This window comes from Macaca fascicularis, chromosome 7 (assembly GCF_037993035.2).
Source record: "Macaca fascicularis isolate 582-1 chromosome 7, T2T-MFA8v1.1".
Classification (NCBI taxonomy): domain Eukaryota; kingdom Metazoa; phylum Chordata; class Mammalia; order Primates; family Cercopithecidae; genus Macaca; species Macaca fascicularis.
The window spans coordinates 88,468,474-88,487,500 of record NC_088381.1 but is presented as its reverse complement, the minus strand read 5'-3'; the positions used below and the strand labels follow the sequence as shown (position 1 = coordinate 88,487,500).

Here is a 19,027-nt window from a genome sequence, read left to right as displayed (position 1 = left end):
TCACCCCTGACCTAAAACTTGAATCCCTTATTTTCTTCTGCAACACTGCTTGGCCCTAATACAAACTCAACAGTAGTTCCAAGTGGCCAGAGAATGGCACTTTCGATTTGTCTATCCTAAAAGATCTAGATACTTTTTGTCAAAAAATGGGCAAATGGTGTGAGGTGCCTGACGTCCAGGCATTCTTTTACACATTGGTCCCTCCCTAGTCTCTGCTCCCAATGTGACTCAGCCCAAATCTTTCTTCTTTGTCTCCTATCTGTTCCTTCAGTCTCCACCCCAATCTCTGAGTCCTTTGAATCCTCCTTTTCTACGGACCCATCTGACCTCTCCTCCCCAGGCTGCTGCTCACCAGCCAGGCCAAGCCAGGTCCCAATTTTTCCTCAGCCTCGGCTCCCCCACCCTATAATTCTTTTATCACCTCCCTTCCTCACACCCGGTCTGGCTTGCAGTTTCGTTCCCTGACTAGCCCTCCCCCACCTGCCCAACAATTTCCTATTAAAAAGGTTGCTGGAGCTGAAGGCATAGCCAAGGTTAATGCTCCTTTTTCTTTATCTGATTTTTCCCAAATCAGTTAGCATTTGGGCTCTTTTTCATCAAATATAAAAACCCAGCCCAGTTCATGGCCTGTTTGGCAACAACCCTTAGGCGTTTTACTGTCCTAGACCCCAGAGGAAGGCTGTATTATTCTCAATATGCATTTTATCACCTAATCCACTCCCGACATTAGAAAAAGCTCCAAAAATTAGATTCCGGCCCTCAAACCCCACAACGGGACCTAATTAATCTCGCCTTCAAGGTGTACAATAATGAAGTAGAGGCAGCCAAGTAGCAACGTATTTCTGAGTTGCAATTACTTGCCTCCATTGTGAGAGAAACCCCAGCCATATCTCCAGAACACAAGAACTTTAATACGTCTGAACCACAGTGGCCAGGCGTTCCTCCAGGACCACCTCCCCAAGGATCTTGCTTCAGGTGCTAGAAATCTGGCCACTGGGCCAAGGAATGCCTGCAGCCTGGGATTCCTCCTAAGCTGTGTCCCATGTGTGTGGGACCCCACTGGAAACCGGACTGTCCAACCCCCCTGGCAGCCACTCCCAGAGCCCCTGGAACTCTGGCTTAAGGCTACCTGACTGACTCCTTCCCAGATGTTCTTGGCTTAGCAGCTGAAGACTGACGCTGCCTGATCGCCTCAGAAGCCTCCTGGACCTTCATGGACGCTTTGGGTAACTCTTACAGTGGAGGGTAAGTCTGTCCCCTTCTTAATCAATATGGAGGCCACCCACTCCACATTATTTTCTTTTCAAGGGCCTGTTTCCCTTGCCTCCATAACCATTGTGGATATTGACAGCCAGGCTACTAAACCTCTTAAAACTTCCCAACTCTGGTGCCAACTTGGACAACATTCTTTTATGCACTCCTTTTAAGCTATCCCCACCTGCCCAGCTCCCTTATCAGGTCAAGACATTTTAACTAAATTATGTGTTTCCCTGACTATTCCTGGGCTACAGTCACACCTCATTGCTGCCCTTTTCCCCAGTTCAAAGCCTCCTTTGCATCCTCCCCTTGTATCTCCCCACCTTAATCCACAAGTATGGGATACCTCTACTCCCTCCTTGGCAACCAATCATGCACTCCTTACCATCCCATTAAAACCTAATCACCCTACCCCACCTAACACCAATATCCCATCCCACAGCACGCTTTATAAGGATTAAAGCCTGTTGTCACTTTCCTGTTACAGCATGGCCTTTTAAAGCCTATAAACTCTCCTTACAATTCCCTCATTTTACCTGTTCAAAAACCAGACAAGTCTTACAGGTTAGTTCAGGATCTGTGCCTTATCAACCAAATTGTCTTGCTTATCCACCCCATGGTGCCTAACCCACATACTCTCCTATCCTCGGTACCTCCCTCCACAACACATTCTGTTCTAGGTAAACCTAGCTGACCCCATAAATCCTAAATCCTTTCTCCACTCCCCTTTCCGTTCCTTAAAAAGCAGCCCTAGGCCGGGCGCAGTGGCTCAAGCCTGTAATCCCAGCACTTTGGGAGGCCGAGACGGGCGGATCACGACGTCAGGAGTTCGAGACCATCCTGGCTAACACGGTGAAACCCCGTCTCTACTAAAAAATACAAAAAACTAGCCGGGCGAGGTGGTGGGCGCCTGTAGTCCCAGCTACTCGGGAGGCTGAGGCAGGAGAATGACGTAAAAACCCGGGAGGCGGAGCTTGCAATGAGCTGAGATCCGGCCACTGCACTCCAGCCTGGGCGACACAGCAAGACTCCGTCTCACAAAAAAAAAAAAAAAAAAAAAAAAGCAGCCCTAAAATCTGCTCCCACACTGTCTCTCCCTAACTCATCCCAACTCTTTTCATTACACACAGCTGAAGTACAGGGCTGTGCGGTCAGAATTCTTACACAAGAACTGGGACTATGCCCTGTAGCATTTCTGTCCAAACAACTTGACCTTACTGTTTTAGCATAGCCCTCATGTCTGCATGTGGTGGCTGCCACTTCTTTAAAACTTTTAGAGGCCGTCAAAACTCACAAACTATGCTCAACTCACTCTCTACAGTTCTCATAACTTCCAAAATCTATTTTCTTCCTCACACCTGACACACATACTTTCTGCTCCCCAGCTCCTTCAGCTGTACTCACTCTCTGTTGAGTCTCCCACAGTTACTATTGTTCCTGGCCCAGACTTCAATCTGGCCTCCCACATTATTTCTGATACCACACCTGACCCCCATGAATGTATCTCTCTGATACACCTGGCATTCACTCCATTTCCGCATATTTCCTTCTTTCCTGTTCCTCACCCTGTTCATACCTGGTTTATTGATGGCAGTTCCACCAGGCCTAATTGCCACACAGGCTATTAGGCAGGCTATGTTGTAATATCTTCCATATCTATCATTGAGGCTACTGCTCTGCCCTCCTCCACTACTTCTCAGCAAGCCAAACTCATTGCCTTAACTCGAGCCCTCACTCTTGCAAAGGAATTATGTGTCAATATTTATACTGACTGTAAATATGCCTTCCATATCCTGCACCACCTTGCTGTTATATGGGCTGAAAGAGGTTTTCTCACTATGCAAGGGTCCTCCATCATTAATGTCTCTTTAAAAAAAAAAAAAAAAAAAAAAACAACTCTTCTCAAGGCCACTTTACTTCCAAAGGAAGCTGGAGTCATACACTGCAAGGGCCACCAAAGGCATCAGATCCCATCGCTCAAAGCAATGCTTATGCTGACAAGGTAGCTAAAGAAGCAGCTAGCATTCAAACTTCCGTCCCTCACAGCCAGCTTTTCTCCTTATTGGTTACTCCCACCTACTTTCCTACTGAAAGTTCCACCTATCAATCTCTTCTCACACAAGGCAAATGGTTCTTGGACCAAGGAAAATATCTCCTTCCAGCCTCACAGGCCCATTCTATTCTATCGTCATTTCATAATCTCTTCCAAGTAGGTTACAAGCTGCTAGCCTACCTCTTAGAACCTCTCATTTCCTTTCCATTATGGAAATCTATCCTCAAGGAAATCACTTCTCAGTGTTCCATCTGCTATTCTACTACTCCTCAGGGATTGTTCGGGCCCCCTCCCTTCCCTACACATCAAGCTTGGGGATTTGCTCCCACCCAGGACTGGCAAATTGACTTTACTCAAATGCCCTGAGTCAGGAAACTAAAAAACCACTTTCACTGGATGGGTAGAGGCCTTTCCCACAGGGTCTGAGAAGGCCATCACAGTCATTTCTTCCCTTCTGTCATACATAATTCCTCGGTTTGACATTCCTACCTCTATACAGTTCGATAATGGACTGGCCTTTATTAGTCACATCACCCAAGCAGTTTCTCAGGCTCTTGATATTCAGTGGAAACTTCATACCCCTTACCGTCCTCAGTCTTCAGGAAAGGTAGAACAGACTGATGGTCTTTTAAAAACACACCTCACCAAGCTCAGCCTCCAACTTAACAAAAAGGACTCTGTCAAGAATAGAGCCCAAAAACTCAACAACCAAGCAAGTAATCACACTGAACCCTCTTGGACACTCTCTAATTGGATGTCCTGGGTCTTCCCAATTCTTAGTTCTTTAATACCTGCTTTTCTTCTTCTCTTATTCAGACCTTGTGTCTTTGGTTTCTCAATTCATACAAAACCACATCCAGGCCATCACCAATAATTCTATATGACAAATGCTCCTTCTAACAACCCCACAATATCACCCCTTACCCCAAAATCTTTCAGTTGAATCTCTCCCACTGTAGGTTCCCACACCACCCCTGATCCCACTCGAAGCAGCCCTGAGAAACGTTGCACATTATCTCTCCATACCACCCCCCCCCCAACATTTTCACCACCCCAACACTTCACCTCTATTTTGTTTTGTTTTTCTTATTAATATAAGAAGACAGGAATGTCAGGCCTCTGAGCCCAAGCTAAGCCATCATATCCCCTGTGACCTGCACATATACATCCAGATGGCCTGAAGCAACTGAAGATCCACGAAAGAAGTGAAAGCAGCCTTAACTGATGACATTTCATCATTGTGATTTGTTTCTGACCCACCCTAACTGATCAATGTACTTTGTAATCTCCCCTACCCTTCAGAAGGTTCTTTGTAATTCTCCCCACCCTTGAGAATGTACTTTGTGAGATCCACCCCCTGCCCACAAAACATAGCTCCTAACTCTACCGCCTATCCCAAAACCTATAAGAACTAATGATAATCCCACCAGCCTTTGCTGACTCCTTTTTCAGACTCAGCCCGCCTGCACCCAGGTGAAATAAACAGCTTTGTTGCTCACACAAAGCCTGTTGGTGGACTCTCTTCACATGGACACGTGTGACAAGAACCATGTTCAGTGGGCAGGAACTCAGCCAGATTGGATTGGAGTGAGGGAAGCAGGTCAGACAATGGGTCAGAAGACTGAATTTAGTGACAGATAACAGGCTCCATTTAAGCAAATGTGAGTCTTGTTCTCTAAATGAGATAACACTGGCCTCTCTTCACCTTGATAGGCCTGATAGGCTCCCCCATCCATGTGCTTTGTCCCTTGGCAACATGTCCTCCTATGGAAAAAGAGGCACTGTCATGCCATTGTGACAGTCCTCAAGATTAACAGAAGGAGGAGGCAGGAGATGGAAGATGTGATAGGAAACATTGTTTTTTTTTTTTTTTTTTTTTTTGAGATAGAGTATCACTCTGTCACCCAGGCTGGAGTGCAGTGTCATGATCTCGGCTCACTGCAACCTCCACCCCCTGGGTTCAAGCAATTCTCCTGCCTCGGCCTCCCTAGAAGCTTGGATTACAGACACGTGCTACCACACCTGGCTAATTTTTGTATTTTTAGTAGAGACGGGGTTTCATCATGTTGGCCAGGCTGGTCTCGAACTCCTGACCTCAAGTGATCTGCCCACCTGGGCCTCCCAAAGTGCTGGGATTACAGGCATGCATCACTGCACCCAACCAGAAACATTTCTAAGCAATTATTTTCCTCCAGACCTTGCTTCCTTGATGAAGCCAGCGTGTGAGACCTCTTCAAAGAGAGGGAGGCTACTGCTTGGAGGAGCTGTCCTCCTAGAGGCCTCGTCCCCCTAAGAAGGCTTCCCTTCCTCCAGTGTCGCTGTGGAATCAACAAATGCCCCACGGACTGAAGAGCGGGAGGCCTGACCTGCTCACCCACACTCCAGCTGCCCCAGTGAAGGGTCCCTAATGAGACCTCAGTAGGAGTCCCCAATGCTGCAACTCCTCGGAAGGGGTCAGCAGCAAAGCCGTCTGTTTTCTCCCACCACAATTCCCAGCAGGAAGAGATGTGCGAGGACTCTAGGGGAAATCCAGACCTAGAAGAAGAGATCAGTTTCACCGTAAGTGCAGCCCTTTGGGTGCACATCCTGGAGGCAGTCTCCCCACTTGAAGCGTACCTGCCAGTACGGTATAGTGAGAATGCTGCCACACAGAGTGGGGAAGCCAGGGCCGAGGATGCTTTCCACCTCTGCTGCCAAGGTGCTGTCTGACCTTGGTCTGCCCTGGCCCTCAGTCTCCTCCTGTGTACAATGGGAGGAAGTTACTTGGTTGGAAGTACAATGGGAGGAAGTTACATTGCTTGGGTCTTTTTGTTCCTTGAGTTCAAAGGTAAATATCTGTATTTTCTTTCATGTGGGAGTCCTGGTCAAAAGTTCATACTTTAATGACCTCAGCAATAAGCTCTTAGAGGGACTGGGGCAGGTGGGCTGTCCCTTAGGGAAGGGATGGGAGGCACTGGTGCCTGCTGTAGAGGGGAATGGTGGTGTTGGTGGGTTGAGTCAGGGATAGGAAAAGTTCTCGGAAAATGGATGAAGTCAAGAGATCACTGAACAACCCAGGCTGAAAGGGAATCAGGTCTTCTGTAATCAGGAACCACAGTTAACGAAGTCTCTATCTTTCTTTAGACACCCTGGCAACATCTGATTTCCATTTTACAAGACCAGGGCTGGTCTCTGGGGGTGGGAAGGGACATAAGGAGAGTGAGGAAAACTGATAGTGTCAGGAGGCTGGGATGGTGGCGCCAGGGGAGGTGGAGGCCCCCTGTGTGTTCTGGAGACCAGACTGTTGACTACACCTAGTGGGCTCACAGGCCAGTCAGGGCTACTGTCTGGGAAAGTAGAAACTGTGCCTGCTGGGCCTCAGTCAAGGGCTCAAGCATCAGAACCTCTTTCTACCCCAGTTCATGCTGTGGGGTGGAGGTGGGGGTGGGGGTGGGAGTGGGAGCCTAATGGACAGAGAGGTGGAGAGTCTTATAAAAGGGGAATAAACACAAGAATGACAACCAGCACAGCCATGGTTGCATTTTCCCCTTCAGTAGTTGGTTTGTCACATGAAGCAAAACGTTGCAGTGTGGACAGGAGACACAAATTAGGAAAAGAATGCATAATGTTTCACTGGGGAGGAGGTGTCTCAGTTGAGGCCTATAAATGCTTAGTTTTGGATTGGGCTTGAGGGGCTATACTGTCTCCTAAGAGACTCTTTTGCCCATAGGATCATAAAATCTCCCAAGTTCCTGCAATTCAAATTGACCTTTGCTGCAGTCAGCAAAATTGTGTAGATTGGGATGGGGGCAGATGTGTTACTTGAGAGAACATGGGAGAGGTGGGTCTTCCCACATCTGTTTCTAAGATATAGTTCTAACCTCCTAGGGCTACCTTTGGCTTTAGGAGGATTTCAGGGATTAATTTCCAGGCACTCTGTGAAAAGGGCAAAAATGTACTTCCCTTCATCTCCCCATCAAAGCCTGGGAGCAGGTCAGTTACTGGTGTGGTTTCCTGATGTGACTGTGGTCTGGGGAGACTGCCCTGAACTCTCAAGTTTGTCCTCCCTTCAAAAATTCAAACTTGGGACCTGGATAGCCCAGCCATGTTCAGTCACAGAGAAGATGGCATTTTGGGAAAAGCACTAAGAAATCTGATGTCTTCACTGCAGAGTCACTGTCTAAGGAGGACAGACTCGGGCTCTCAAGGACTTGAAGTAGGCCAGTTGCACTCATACCTTCTGGAGCCCATCAGACTCCATCTCCTTGTTTCTCACCTTCCTGCAATTGGATGATTCCCCCCCTCACACCATTCCTTCACACTCAGGCTTATCACAAGTTTCTGCGGAGAGATTTTGGGGAGCCAGGAGATGCTCCTCCCAAGAAAATGATTCAGCTATATCCACCCTCATTGAGAGAAGTCCTTTTAAATAGTAGCCATATATATATATATATATATTTTTTTTTTTTTTTTTTTTTTTTAAAGACAGAGTGTCGCTCTGTTGCCCAGGTTGGAGTGCAGTGGTGTGATCTCGGCTCACTGCAACCTCCGCCTCCTGGGTTCAAGTGATTCTCCTGCCTCAGCCTCCTGAGTAGCTGCGATTACAGGCGTGCACCACTATGCCTGGCTAATTTTTGTATTTTTGGTAGAAACGGGGTTTCACCAAGTTGGTCAGGCTGGTCTTGAGCTCCTGACCTCATGATCTGCCCACCTCAGCCTCCCATAGTGCTGTGATTACAGGTGTGAGCCACCACACCCGGCCCTGACAGGGTTCTAAATGATTCTGGATTCTTAAGAAAAGGGAGACGGACAGACAGTTTCTGTGTAGATGTGTAGAAGAAGCGAGACAGGGAAGGAGCTCAGGAAGGAGAGACTGAGACCTGAAGACGAAGCACAGCTTTTCTGAAGCTGCATTCCTGCCCCTCACATGCCTTCAAACGCCCTCGGACTCAGATATACTTCCTCAGACATGACTGAGAATGAACTTTTAAATGTATCTGTCCCAAATTCTTTAATGTCTGAGGCCACTGAGAGAGAGAAGAGAGAAAGAGTCCCCAGACGGAGGGAACTTAAGATGGAGGTCTCTGACTCTGCCACTTCCACTGTAGTCTCTTGCCCAGTTCCGCTCCGTGATCTGTCATAGGTCAGCATTAGACCGTAAGTGGCCTAAGTGCACACGATTCAGGGAACAGGACTCTGCAGGCCAGAAATGAACTTCCTACAAAAGAGGAAGAGTTGGCCGGGTGCGATGGCTCACACCTGTAATCCCAGTGCTTTGGGAGGCCGAGGCGGGCGGATCGCTTGTGGACAGGAGTTCAAGACGAGCCTGGCCAACATGGCGAAACCCCATCTCTACTTAAAAAAAAAAAAAAAAAAAAAAAAAAAAAGCCGAGCATGGTGGCAGGTGCCTGTAATCTCAGCTACTCAGGAGGCTGAGGTAGGAGAATTGTTTTAATCCAGGAGGCGGAGGTTGCAGTGAGCTGAGATGGGTAACAGCTGTCTCAAAATAAAATAAAATAAATAAAATAAAATAAATAAAAAATAAAGGGAATGAGTTGAGGGATGTCATCTTGGCTGTTACCCTACTTTATCTTCACGGGCATCTGGGTTGTAGGGAATGGGTGAGAGGTGTGGGACAGCACGGGCTTCGGATCTCTTTTGGCTGCTTCTTCCATCCTTTCTCCTCACTTCCTTCCCCTTTCAAATGCCATTCCCGTCCCTTTGTCTGCCCCCACTTTTCCATCTTTTCCTGTTCTAATTTTCCTTTGCCTTCTTACTTTCTGGGGTTCAAAAGGAATCCCAGAGTACCATCTATTGTATGTGTGTGCATATTGTATGCATGTGCATGTAGGGTGTGTGTGTGCTCGTACATGTGTATTTGGGGGGCTGTGCTGAGCTTTTGGAGCCAGCCTAATGATAGGACATCCTTCAGATTATCTGAGCTCTTCTTGTAAAAACGTCCTTACCCTGTACATATCCACTTCCTTTTTCTTCTAAAGATCTTGTGGAAATGAACACAGCCACCCAAATGAGAGTAAGTAAAGGCTGTTTATTCAGAGTTGGCCACAGATGGCAGGCAACCACCATCACTTGCATTTGGCAGACACTCACAGCAGGCAGGAGAGTGGGAATCTTTACAATGGAAAACAGGGAAGGCTTCAGGGATGTTCTGGTTGCAGACTGCAGCACGGGGAAGCTGTGAGTGGGCTACTGGAAGCAGGGCATCCTATGTGACGGATTAGGGATGCATATTGGCTTTCTCTGATTAGTCGTAATTTGGAGAAGTGGAAATAAATATTAGGAAACTTTTCGGTTATTAATCAAGTCCATAAAGAGAGACTTTCAGGCAAGGAAAAAATTAAAAAATAAAATAGGAATAATCAAGTCCCAGCTATTTGGGACCAATTGCTATAGGAGTTCTTTGGCTTCCTGGATTGTTTGCTGTGGACTGGCTTCTCATCCTTATTGCTGGAGACTACAGGTCAGAGTTCCATCTTTATATATGGCCTGGCCATTTTTCATTTGTATGATCAGTCTTCAGTCCCCCCGCCCTGGCTTTTGGTCATTCTCTGACTTCTCAGAAATTGACCAACTCAGGGAAAGTTAGAATTTCAGATCTTCACCAATCATAAATTGTTCAGTATCTTCATAGTGACCTGGATTGTGAGATCTTCTGATCTTTCTATTGTATCATTATGGCAATCATCTGATGAGAGAGTGGCTGCATAGAAGCATTTAAAACTCTGGATAAAATGGAACAAACTAGCATCATAACCACTGTCACAAAAACAAGAACAATTGATAGTCTCTCTGAGATGCTTTGGAACCAGGAAATCCAATTGCTTAACCTAGGCCAAGAAAACAAATCCCATAGGCCGTGAGGACTTAGAGATCCAAATATTAATAGGTTTTTTTTTTTGAAGCAATATATAGTCTTTTTTTTTTTTCTTAACCTTGCCTGTGTCCTCGACCTAAGTATCACAAGAAGCGTTGGCAATGGTGCAGACAAAATTGAAGTGGCCTTCCAATTGTGTGAAATTTTGAATCTCTTCTTCAGTTGTGAAACATGAACCCAAAGGTTGGTTCCTTGGAGTTTCACTGCTGTATCTATTGTTAACAGTATCTGATAAGGTCTCTTCCTTTTGAATGAAGTTCAAAAGCAGTTATTCTCTGATTTTTCTTCCAGTAGACAAATCCACTAGTTGAGGATCACGGGGAGGTTGTTTGGGAAGATTTTGTAGGAAGGGGGCCTTAATCTGTTGGTGATAGGACCGGATACATTACATGAGTCCCCTGTAGTGTCTTGTCATGTCTGCATGGAGTAGGACAGACTCTAGTATTGGAGGTGAAATCTCTAAATGTATGGACCTTACAGGTATCAATTCATAGGGGGATAACCTATGTGTCTCCAAGAGAGTGGCCTGTATATCCATAAAGGATAGTGGATATACTTTTGGGCAAGGGAGCTCAAGAGTTTCTGAAATTTTTGTTTATTTTAATTTAAGGATGCCATGGGTCCTTTTAGCCTTTCCAGGAAATTGTGGGTGGTAAGGATGGTGTCATTTTTGAGTAAGAGTTCTTTTATAAAGGTCGCCTTAAAGTGTGTGCCTCAGTCACTTGATATAAAAGGTGGGATGCCCCAGGTGGAAAACACAAAATCAAGTGGCTTGTTCACAGCTGTAAGGGCTGTAGCTTTTTGGCAAAGAAATTCTTCAACTCATCCTGAAAACAGAAATACAATATCTAAAACATATTCAAATCCTATGAAGAGTGAAAGCCTGTTAAGTGTCTTGTGAAATAAAATTTATGCAAGGCGATTGATTTGGACTGGGCTCCTGCACTAAGCCTAACAGATCAAACAAATATGGTATGTTGTTTGATCTGTTAGGCTTAGTTGTTTACAGGCGTACAATATGTTGTAGCTGAGCTTTAACTAATTGCAGGAGACTCTGTAACCAATTAACCAATTAAGCTGTAACTAATGAAGCTGCCTCTGCACCATGCTTCTTTTGTCTCCTATAAATGCTATCAGATTATGTCATCGGTTGGAGTTCTCTGAATTTCCTCTGGTTCCAAATTGTGCCTGATTTTTGAACTGTTTTTGTTTTGTTTCGTTTTTGCTTTGTTTGCTCTGTTTTGTTCTGATTTTCTTTGCTCAAATAAACTCAGCTAAAATGTACCCTCGTCTAAGGTTTTATTCCATGTAACAGTCTGAAGGTGTCCAAAGACACTTTGTTTTCTGGCCATGTCCCAACTTTACAGTTTTTCCAGAGTTATATTTTTGACAGGTGACACATGGCCCAAAAGTAAGCTCAGTTATCTTTTCAGTTTTCCTACCAATGTTTACTTAAGACAGTAACCAATTTGTCTATGCCACAATGGGTGGCATTCATGGAGAAATCCCGATAATGTAGGGGAGGAAATATCTTTCTTATCTGTCTTAACTTCTAAGGCAGGGCTCTGTAAGAGAAGGCAGATTAAAAAGTGAAAAGCATACACGTTTATTTAATCTACGTTTTATATGGCATGGAAGCCATCTGGAAATGAACCAGTTTGGGTAGATGCTTATATACTAAGTTAAACAAAGAGCAGTAAATTGTGAAAACAAGTCAAAGGGATATGGGCTAGGGTTGTTAATTATGGAGAAGTGGCTAGGGAGATAAGGGCTAGTTTAACAAGGTTTATTTGCCGTTTTCTGTCAACCTCAGCTGCCCCCATTTCTGGTGATAAGAATGTCTTCCTTCACTGAGCTTACTTTTGGGCCATGCGTCACCTGCTGTTCTTGCATCTGCTGTTTTTCAAGGGCTTTTAATTCAAAATAATCCATATGCCAGAATGGCATATTTTGGGGTGGTATGTTTTGAACTCATTTAGTAATATCTACTTGAGATTATCTGGGTGTCACCAAGCAGCATCAGGAATCATCTGAGTGAAGAGTACAACCAGATGTTTTCCATTCTTTTTCAAAATCAGTCAACACTTTATAATGGCCTCTTTGAATCCCCCAGAGATTTATCCTTTAAAGGCATAGATAGAGTCACAAGCTTGGTTAAAGTAGCTTCTTTGGCATAATGATCGGCTAGAGAATTTCCTTTAGTTTTCATATTGTCTCTTTTTATGTGGACCTCTACCTATATAATAGCCACCTCTCTAGAAAGTGGGGGTGCATCTGAAAGTTACTTAACTTGCTGTCCATTTCTAATGCCTATTTTCTTTCTTTTTTCTTTTTTTCTTTTTTTGAGACAGAGATTTTGCTCGTGTTGCCCAGGCTGGAGTGCAATGGTGCGATCTCAGCTCACCACAACCTCTGCCTCCCGGGTTCAAGTGATTCTCCTGCCTCAGCCTTCCTGAGTAGCTGGGATTACAGGCATGCGCCACCACGCCCGGCTAATTTTGTGTGTTTAGTACAGACAGGGTTTCTCTATGCTGGTCAGGCTGGTCTCGAACTCCCAACCTCAGGTGATCTACCCACCTCGGCCTCCCAAAGTGCTGAGATTACAGGCATGAGCTACCACACCCAGCCTTCTAATGCCTATTTTCAAAGCATCTCAAAATCATATGCTATTCCAAAAGCATACCTGCAGTCTGTACATATGTTTGCTCTCTGGTCTTTGTTTAGTTGACAAATTCTAGTAAATGCAATACATTTTGCTATCTGGGCTGATTTTACTACAGGTAGTAGACTTTTTCTTAAGGAGAGTTTAAAATAGGGATAGCATAGCCTACTAATAACATAGGGAACCAGAATATGCCAGCTCAATAATTTTGAGCTGATTATTTTGAAAAACAGTAAATGCAGGAAAAACTCGAAAAACAGGGCTTATCATTTCCACAGCTGCCTCTCCCCTCTTCCTTCCCTGCTGTGAAAGAACTATAAATTTCCTTTTTTTTTCTTTGAAACAGAGTCTCTCTCCATCACCCAGGCTGGAGTACAGTGGTATAATCATGACTCACTGCAGCCTCCACCTCCAACGTTCTCCCACCTCAGCCCCCTGAGAAGCTGAGGCTATAGGAGTGTGCCACCATGCCTGGCTAGTTTTGTATATTTTGTAGAAAAAGGGTTTCGCATGTTGCCCAGACTGGTCTCAAACTCCTAAACTCAAGCAATCTGCCTGCCTTGGTCTCTCAAAGGACTGGGATTACAGGCGTGAGCTACCACGCCTAGCCAAGATTCCCTTTTGTAAGATAAATTTCCATGTATATTCCCATTTGTACAGATGTCTCCCTTTCCTGTGCCAGGAAGAGGAGGACTTAATCACGGAGGACTTATCAATGGAGAAGGCAACCAACTTGAATTTGCGTAACGAACTTTACTAAACAACCCTTATATACTGTACACTTCCTAGTCCACTTGTCGCAACCTCCCCTGAAGCTCAAAACCCCTTTCCTATGTGCAGAGACAAAAGTGACTCCATCTTGAATGCATTCACTATAAATCCTGCCTTGAGATCAAAACAACCTTGATGTTATCATGCAAATTATGGGCTATGACAAATACAGCATTCTTGCCTGTTCTGAAGGGTTGCCTTTCATTGTCTCTATACAGCACTTTATATACCCCTTTTCCCTGTGGTATATAAGCTGTGGGTCTGGGGAATAGCAGTGCTGAGATTTACCTGTCTTGCTGCTGCCCAAGACGACACTTCCGTCTATAAGTTCCCCAGTAGAATAAAACACTCTTTACTGACAAATTGAATTTGTCTGCCTCATTCTTTAGTTTCTAGGCTCCTTCAGCATTTGGGGCCACTTCACATATGTGGCCCTTTCATGGAACACTGTCTTATCACTTCTGCACAATTTTCTTTGTCAAAATGGCCTAGAAACTCTCAGGTTTAATTGCTTCTTTGAGTCTTCACTTCTTTTTTTATGAAGACTTCCATATTCATGTCGAATATTAATATTAAATTAAATTTTTATGCCTTTTCTCCTGTTAAATCTGTCTTTTGTCATTTTAATTTACAGAGCCCCCAGCCCTAGACTCTAGGAGGGTAAAGGAAGAATTGATTTTTCTTCCCTCAGTGTACTAACCTCAAGTGTCAATTTTGTGGTATGATCCATCAGTAAATCATATTAGGTCCGGGTTCTCAATAGGAGTTGTTAATAAATCTGACTGACATGCCGAATGTTCCCTGCTGAGGTAAGACAATCAAGAGGCTCCCCTTCCAGTAGGGACAGACAGTGGCAGAATTCAGTCTGCTGCAGAGATGAGTAGTAATGTGAGAGGGAGAGAGCGATAGAATCTTATAAGAGGTTAATCAGCTGCCTGAAATGTGCAGTGAGTTCTCAGTCAGGTGTAATGCCTGTGCTGCATGAGAACCAGGAGGTCAAGCAGGGAGCCTAGAACAAGTTCAGCAGAAGCAACAACAAATGTGGGGTGGCATCTACTGCCCTAAGACAAGCGGGGCTGTGCCTTTGCAACTGGGTCAAGGATAATGCTGCAGTAAGGGCTTTTGATGGTTCCCTATGAAGTGCAGTTAAAACTCCACAGGCTTGTCTAGATTGCTATGCATAAATAGACAAAATGGCTTCCTGTAGTTTCAGGATTCCTAGGGCCAGGGGCTGTTGAAGAGCCTTATTATAGTTACAGAAGATCTGTTCACATCTGAACCGTGGTTCTGCAATCATCTTGCTGGGTGGAGGCCACTTTTGTGCAGCCACGCCCAGTACCTTAGTGGGGTCCACCTGACTAACCCAAACCATCCCACCAGGCGCCTTTCGGGTAAGTCCTGTGCCTTATCTATGTCTGTATCCCACAGTTGAATGAATGAATGAACACATTCTAACTTGACTATTCAAGATAATGAAAGTATTATTTAAGACTCAGAAAAATAAAATATAGGTAGGGGCTGGGGGAGTAAGCAAACTATAGGAGCCAAGAAAAAATTCCCCTTTCACCCTCCGAAGTTTCGCTGAAAATCAACTGACAAAAGACAGTTTAATAGGGAAAACTGCATACAATTTTATTTATCAGAGTTTTACACTGTAGCAGGACGAACCGCAGACAAAACTCCTCAGACACGGGATTAAAGAAGGAAGAGGTTTTTTATTCGGCCGGGAGCATCAGCAGACTTGCATCTTAAGAGCTGAGCTCCCCGAAAAAGAAATACTTGGCCTTTTTAAAGGCTTACAACCTTAAGGAGTCCACGTGAAAGGGTCGTGATAAACTGAGCAAGCGTGGGAAACGTGACTGGGGGCTACATGCATCAGCTAACAGAACAAAAAGTTTTACAATGCTTTTTTCATACAGTGTCTGGAATTTACAGATAACACAAGCAGTTTAGGTCAGGGGTTGATGTTATTATTATTACTTTTTTTAACTCCTAGGGTCGGGTGGTGGTGCCAAGGTTGTCTGGCTGTTTATCTTTCTTTTGTTTCTTTGTCTGTTTCTTCCTGTCTTGTGAACTAGGCAAGGTGGGGGGAGGAGGGCAGCAGGAGTAGTAGTGGTCTCCTTCCTTAACACAACACGGGGGCCTTCAGAAGACCCAAAGATAGAGGGGAAAGTGGGCATTTTTACACTTAGGTATCAACAAAGTATGAACAGCTGTGTAGAAATGTGATTGGACAACAGGGGTGAGATCTAATGAAAATAGACTGAGTGGGGAAACCCAGCAAGGCCTCCCTGTCTAGATTCTTCTTGGCCTCCCTGAGCAGTCGTTCTTTTTTCTGGGTGTGGGGGGCAGGACCTTCTTTGGAATGAGGATCTTATGACCTACAACCACACAACGTAGGTCAGATAATTTCACCATGGCCACTTTTTACACAGAAAGGCTGAAACAGTCTGAATACAGAGCACGAAGGGATATTTTGATAATTCTTACTCCACAGGTATCCAAATTGTTACTCAGCAAAAGGACAGGTCTCTTTCTAGGAGTGCATTCTGCTGCTAACAAATATGATATGCTTTGTATTTTTTACCCAAAAAGAATTTGAGATTTGGGATTTAAGTTTATCTTCAGTTTCTCTACTCAATTCCCACCTACCAGTGGTTCTGATCAGTAGATAAGAACAGCTCCATCCTCTCGATGCCCCCAGAGCAGGGGGAGGAGGGTGGGCGGGAAGTGACCAGAACTGGGTGAGCTCACCCTAGAAGCTTCCTCCTCCTCCCTATTCAGTTACTCCCCGTTTCTTCTCCAGATCTGGGAAGCCTTCCAGCTGGGGGCAGCAGGACAGCCTCCATTCCCCTCGACCCCACCTTCCACCCCCGGGAGAGGTACTGTTGGGAGAATACCCTCCTAAAAAGAGACTTGGGTTTTGCTCCCTAGGAGCCCTGGAATAGCCTTGGCCAGAATTCCACATCTCCCATCAGTACCTCTCCTGAGGAGAGGGCCTCCCTTTCCCGTGATCACCTTTTGCGTCCTTTGTTAACCTCCAAGTCTACTTGGTGAAAACGGCCCACGAAGAAGTAACAAGGACTTTGTCCCTAGTGTGTCAGGTTTGGGCACCAGTGCTGTAGTGGCTTTCTCTGCTGCTCCTTGTGCATCAGCAGACAGATGTGGTTTACATAGGAGGAAAGACTAATGTAGGCAAAGATTTGCTCTTTCTTCAGCAGCCCTGGAAAGATGGTGGCCTGGGTGATTCACCACTCCTTCCTCACGTCCTTGATTTTATTTCAACTGAGTTCGATATGCTCCTCCCACCCTTTTCCTCTTGGAAGCCAAACCCCTTTGTAATCTGTATAAGGTCCATACCCCAGGAGCTGAGTGACTGCAGAAACTGGCCTTCCATCTCTCTCAGACACCAAGCTGCGGATCCAGGTAAGCAGTCCAAGAGGTGTTCTCAGGTGCCGCTTCTGCTTCAGGGTTGGAGAGGAAGAAGCTAGGGCCAGTCCACAGCACTGAGAAAGCTTGGATGATGCTAGCGCTGAAAAAATGTGGCCCAGGCAAACATCAGCTGGAGGCAGAGGGGTCGGGGTGGAACGTGCAGGCTGCAGAGCATCCATGGAACTGGAAAAGAAGGAGCCCTCAAGTTGGGGGAAGCCAGCATTTCTCTTTGGAATACAACGGAATCCTTTATGAGGCCAGTGTCAGGCACTGGCCTGAGTTCCCTTATGCTGTAAGACAACAAGACTCTGTCACCCATGGTCCTAGATGTTGGGGATACAATTTGGTTCATGATTTATTCAAACTGATGTTTCGATGAGCCATTTGAGCACTGGATACAAATGTATTTTGGATCAAAGAAACACCAGTATTCAAAGATAGAAACTGACAGGATTTTAGGTCACTTCGTAGGTCACCACCTAAACGGGAAAAAGACCTCGCTTTGGAGAGTGGCAATAAAACGCTTGTGGAGAAGGATACACGTGAGTGTCTCATTACACAAAAAACCTCAGGAAGTGGGACGGACATCTTTCTGGTTGACCTGAGACAGAAACTGTAAGCCAGGGAAGCCATAGGTGGGAGCTGGAGTTCTTTTTCTAAGAGGGCTCTTTTCCTTCTGTCTCCTTTTCTCAATTAGGCTTTTCCGGGAAAGTGAGGCCACCATGGCTCTGGATAAGTCTGTCATCCTGCTCCCTCTGCTTGTCCTGGTGCTGCTGGTGCTGGGCTGCCTGGGCAGGGAATCCCGGGCCAAGAAATTCCAGCGGCAGCACATGGACTCAGGCAGTTCCCCCAGCAGCAACTCCACCTACTGCAACCAAATGATGAAGCGCCGGAGTATGACGCACGGGCGGTGCAAACCAGTGAACACCTTTGTGCATGAGCCCCTGGTAGATGTCCAGAATGTCTGCTTCCAGGAAAAGGTCACCTGCAAGAACGGGCAGACCAACTGCTTCAAGAGCAAGTCCAGCATGCACATCACAGACTGCCGCCTGACAAACGGCTCCAGGTACCCCAACTGTGCATACCGGACCAGCCCGAAGGAGAGACACATCATTGTGGCCTGTGAAGGGAGCCCACATGTGCCAGTCCACTTCGATGCTTCTGTGGAGGACTCAACCTAAGGTCAGAGCAGCGAGATACCCCACCTCCCTCAGCCTCATCCTTTCCACAGCTGCCTCTTCCCTCTTCCCTCTTCCTTCCCTGCTATGAAAGATGTAACTCCAGTTAGGGCTCCTAGTCAACACACTCATGCTTCCTTTTCCTGAGTCCCACCCCTGCGTGATTTTGGGGGTGAAGAGTGGGTTGTGAGGTGGGCCCCATGTTAACCCCTCCACTCTTTCTTTCAATAAAACACAGTTGCAAGCACTTGATTTCTGAAGCGGTTCTGTCTAGGTACTGTTTCTGGCATTGGCTTCCAGCAAGGGGCAAGAACTGTAAATCTGATTCGCTTTGGAGAACGGTGAATGAAGTAATTAAATGCTTTCCCTTCTGACTTGGATTTTAGTGGCTTGAGAAAATTCCTTTCCTTGTAGATTCCTTGATGCCAAACCTAAAACTATTAAGTGTGGGCTGTTCTAGACAAAAGGGAGCAACAGCCTGGGACACTGCCATGCAGGGTGAACTGACAGAGGGGTGAAGCTCAAATACAGTCATTCTGTGGCACAGAAGGAAGGTGAGTGCAACCTCAGGAAGACCCTGCTTAGCCTCAGGATGAGGAAGAGGAGTCAATGAAATGATGATCCTAAATTTCCATTCTCCTTTTTTTTTTTTTTTTTTTTGAGTAAGCTATTACTAAATCAGAAAAATGGGCACCTCTTAGTTGGAAAGTCAGAATCTTACATTTTAGAGCTAGAAGTGACTTTGGAGAGCATGGAATTGAGGGATAGCAAGTAGATTTCAGTTTGTGTACCAACTCTAA

At 45.6% G+C, this 19,027-nt stretch overlaps 2 protein-coding genes across 9 annotated transcripts in view; both read left to right on the top strand.

Moving 5' to 3' along the window:
- Window positions 1-4,814, top strand: part of LOC135971932 (embryonic stem cell-related gene protein-like) — a 29,160-nt gene extending 24,346 nt beyond the window's left edge. For 3 of the 6 annotated variants that reach the window (XR_010588352.2, XR_010588353.1, XM_073996877.1), the window contains 2 exons: window positions 1,149-1,245; window positions 4,413-4,814. Coding sequence is in view for 2 of the 6 variants with exons in the window: in XM_073996877.1 (XP_073852978.1) it covers window positions 1,149-1,163 (15 nt within the window). In the remaining 4 variants the exon portion in view is untranslated. Of the gene's footprint in view, window positions 1-1,148; window positions 1,246-4,409 lie in introns of all 6 variants that reach the window. The other 3 variants (XR_012415515.1, XR_012415514.1, XM_073996878.1) reach the window with 1 other exon arrangement.
- A 12,181-nt stretch (window positions 4,815-16,995) lies between these two features.
- Window positions 16,996-18,474, top strand: RNASE1 (ribonuclease A family member 1, pancreatic). Of its 3 annotated transcripts, none has more exons than XM_005560714.5 (3): window positions 16,996-17,043; window positions 17,521-17,591; window positions 17,747-18,474. In XM_005560714.5, the coding sequence occupies exon 3, from the start codon at window positions 17,772-17,774 to the stop codon at window positions 18,228-18,230; it is 459 nt and encodes a 152-aa protein (XP_005560771.1). In that variant the 5' UTR covers window positions 16,996-17,043; window positions 17,521-17,591; window positions 17,747-17,771; the 3' UTR covers window positions 18,231-18,474. The 3 variants fall into 3 exon arrangements, with proteins under 3 accessions (XP_005560771.1, XP_005560773.1, XP_045252028.1); XM_005560716.5 differs by having other exon boundaries at window positions 17,509-17,591; XM_045396093.3 differs by lacking the exon at window positions 17,521-17,591.
- The last annotated feature ends 553 nt before the right edge of the window (window positions 18,475-19,027 follow it).

Coding starts and splice junctions, on each gene's coding strand:
- RNASE1 (XM_045396093.3), top strand. CDS start 17,772: ATGGCTCTGGATAAGTCTGTCATCCTGCTCCCTCTGCTTGTCCTGGTG.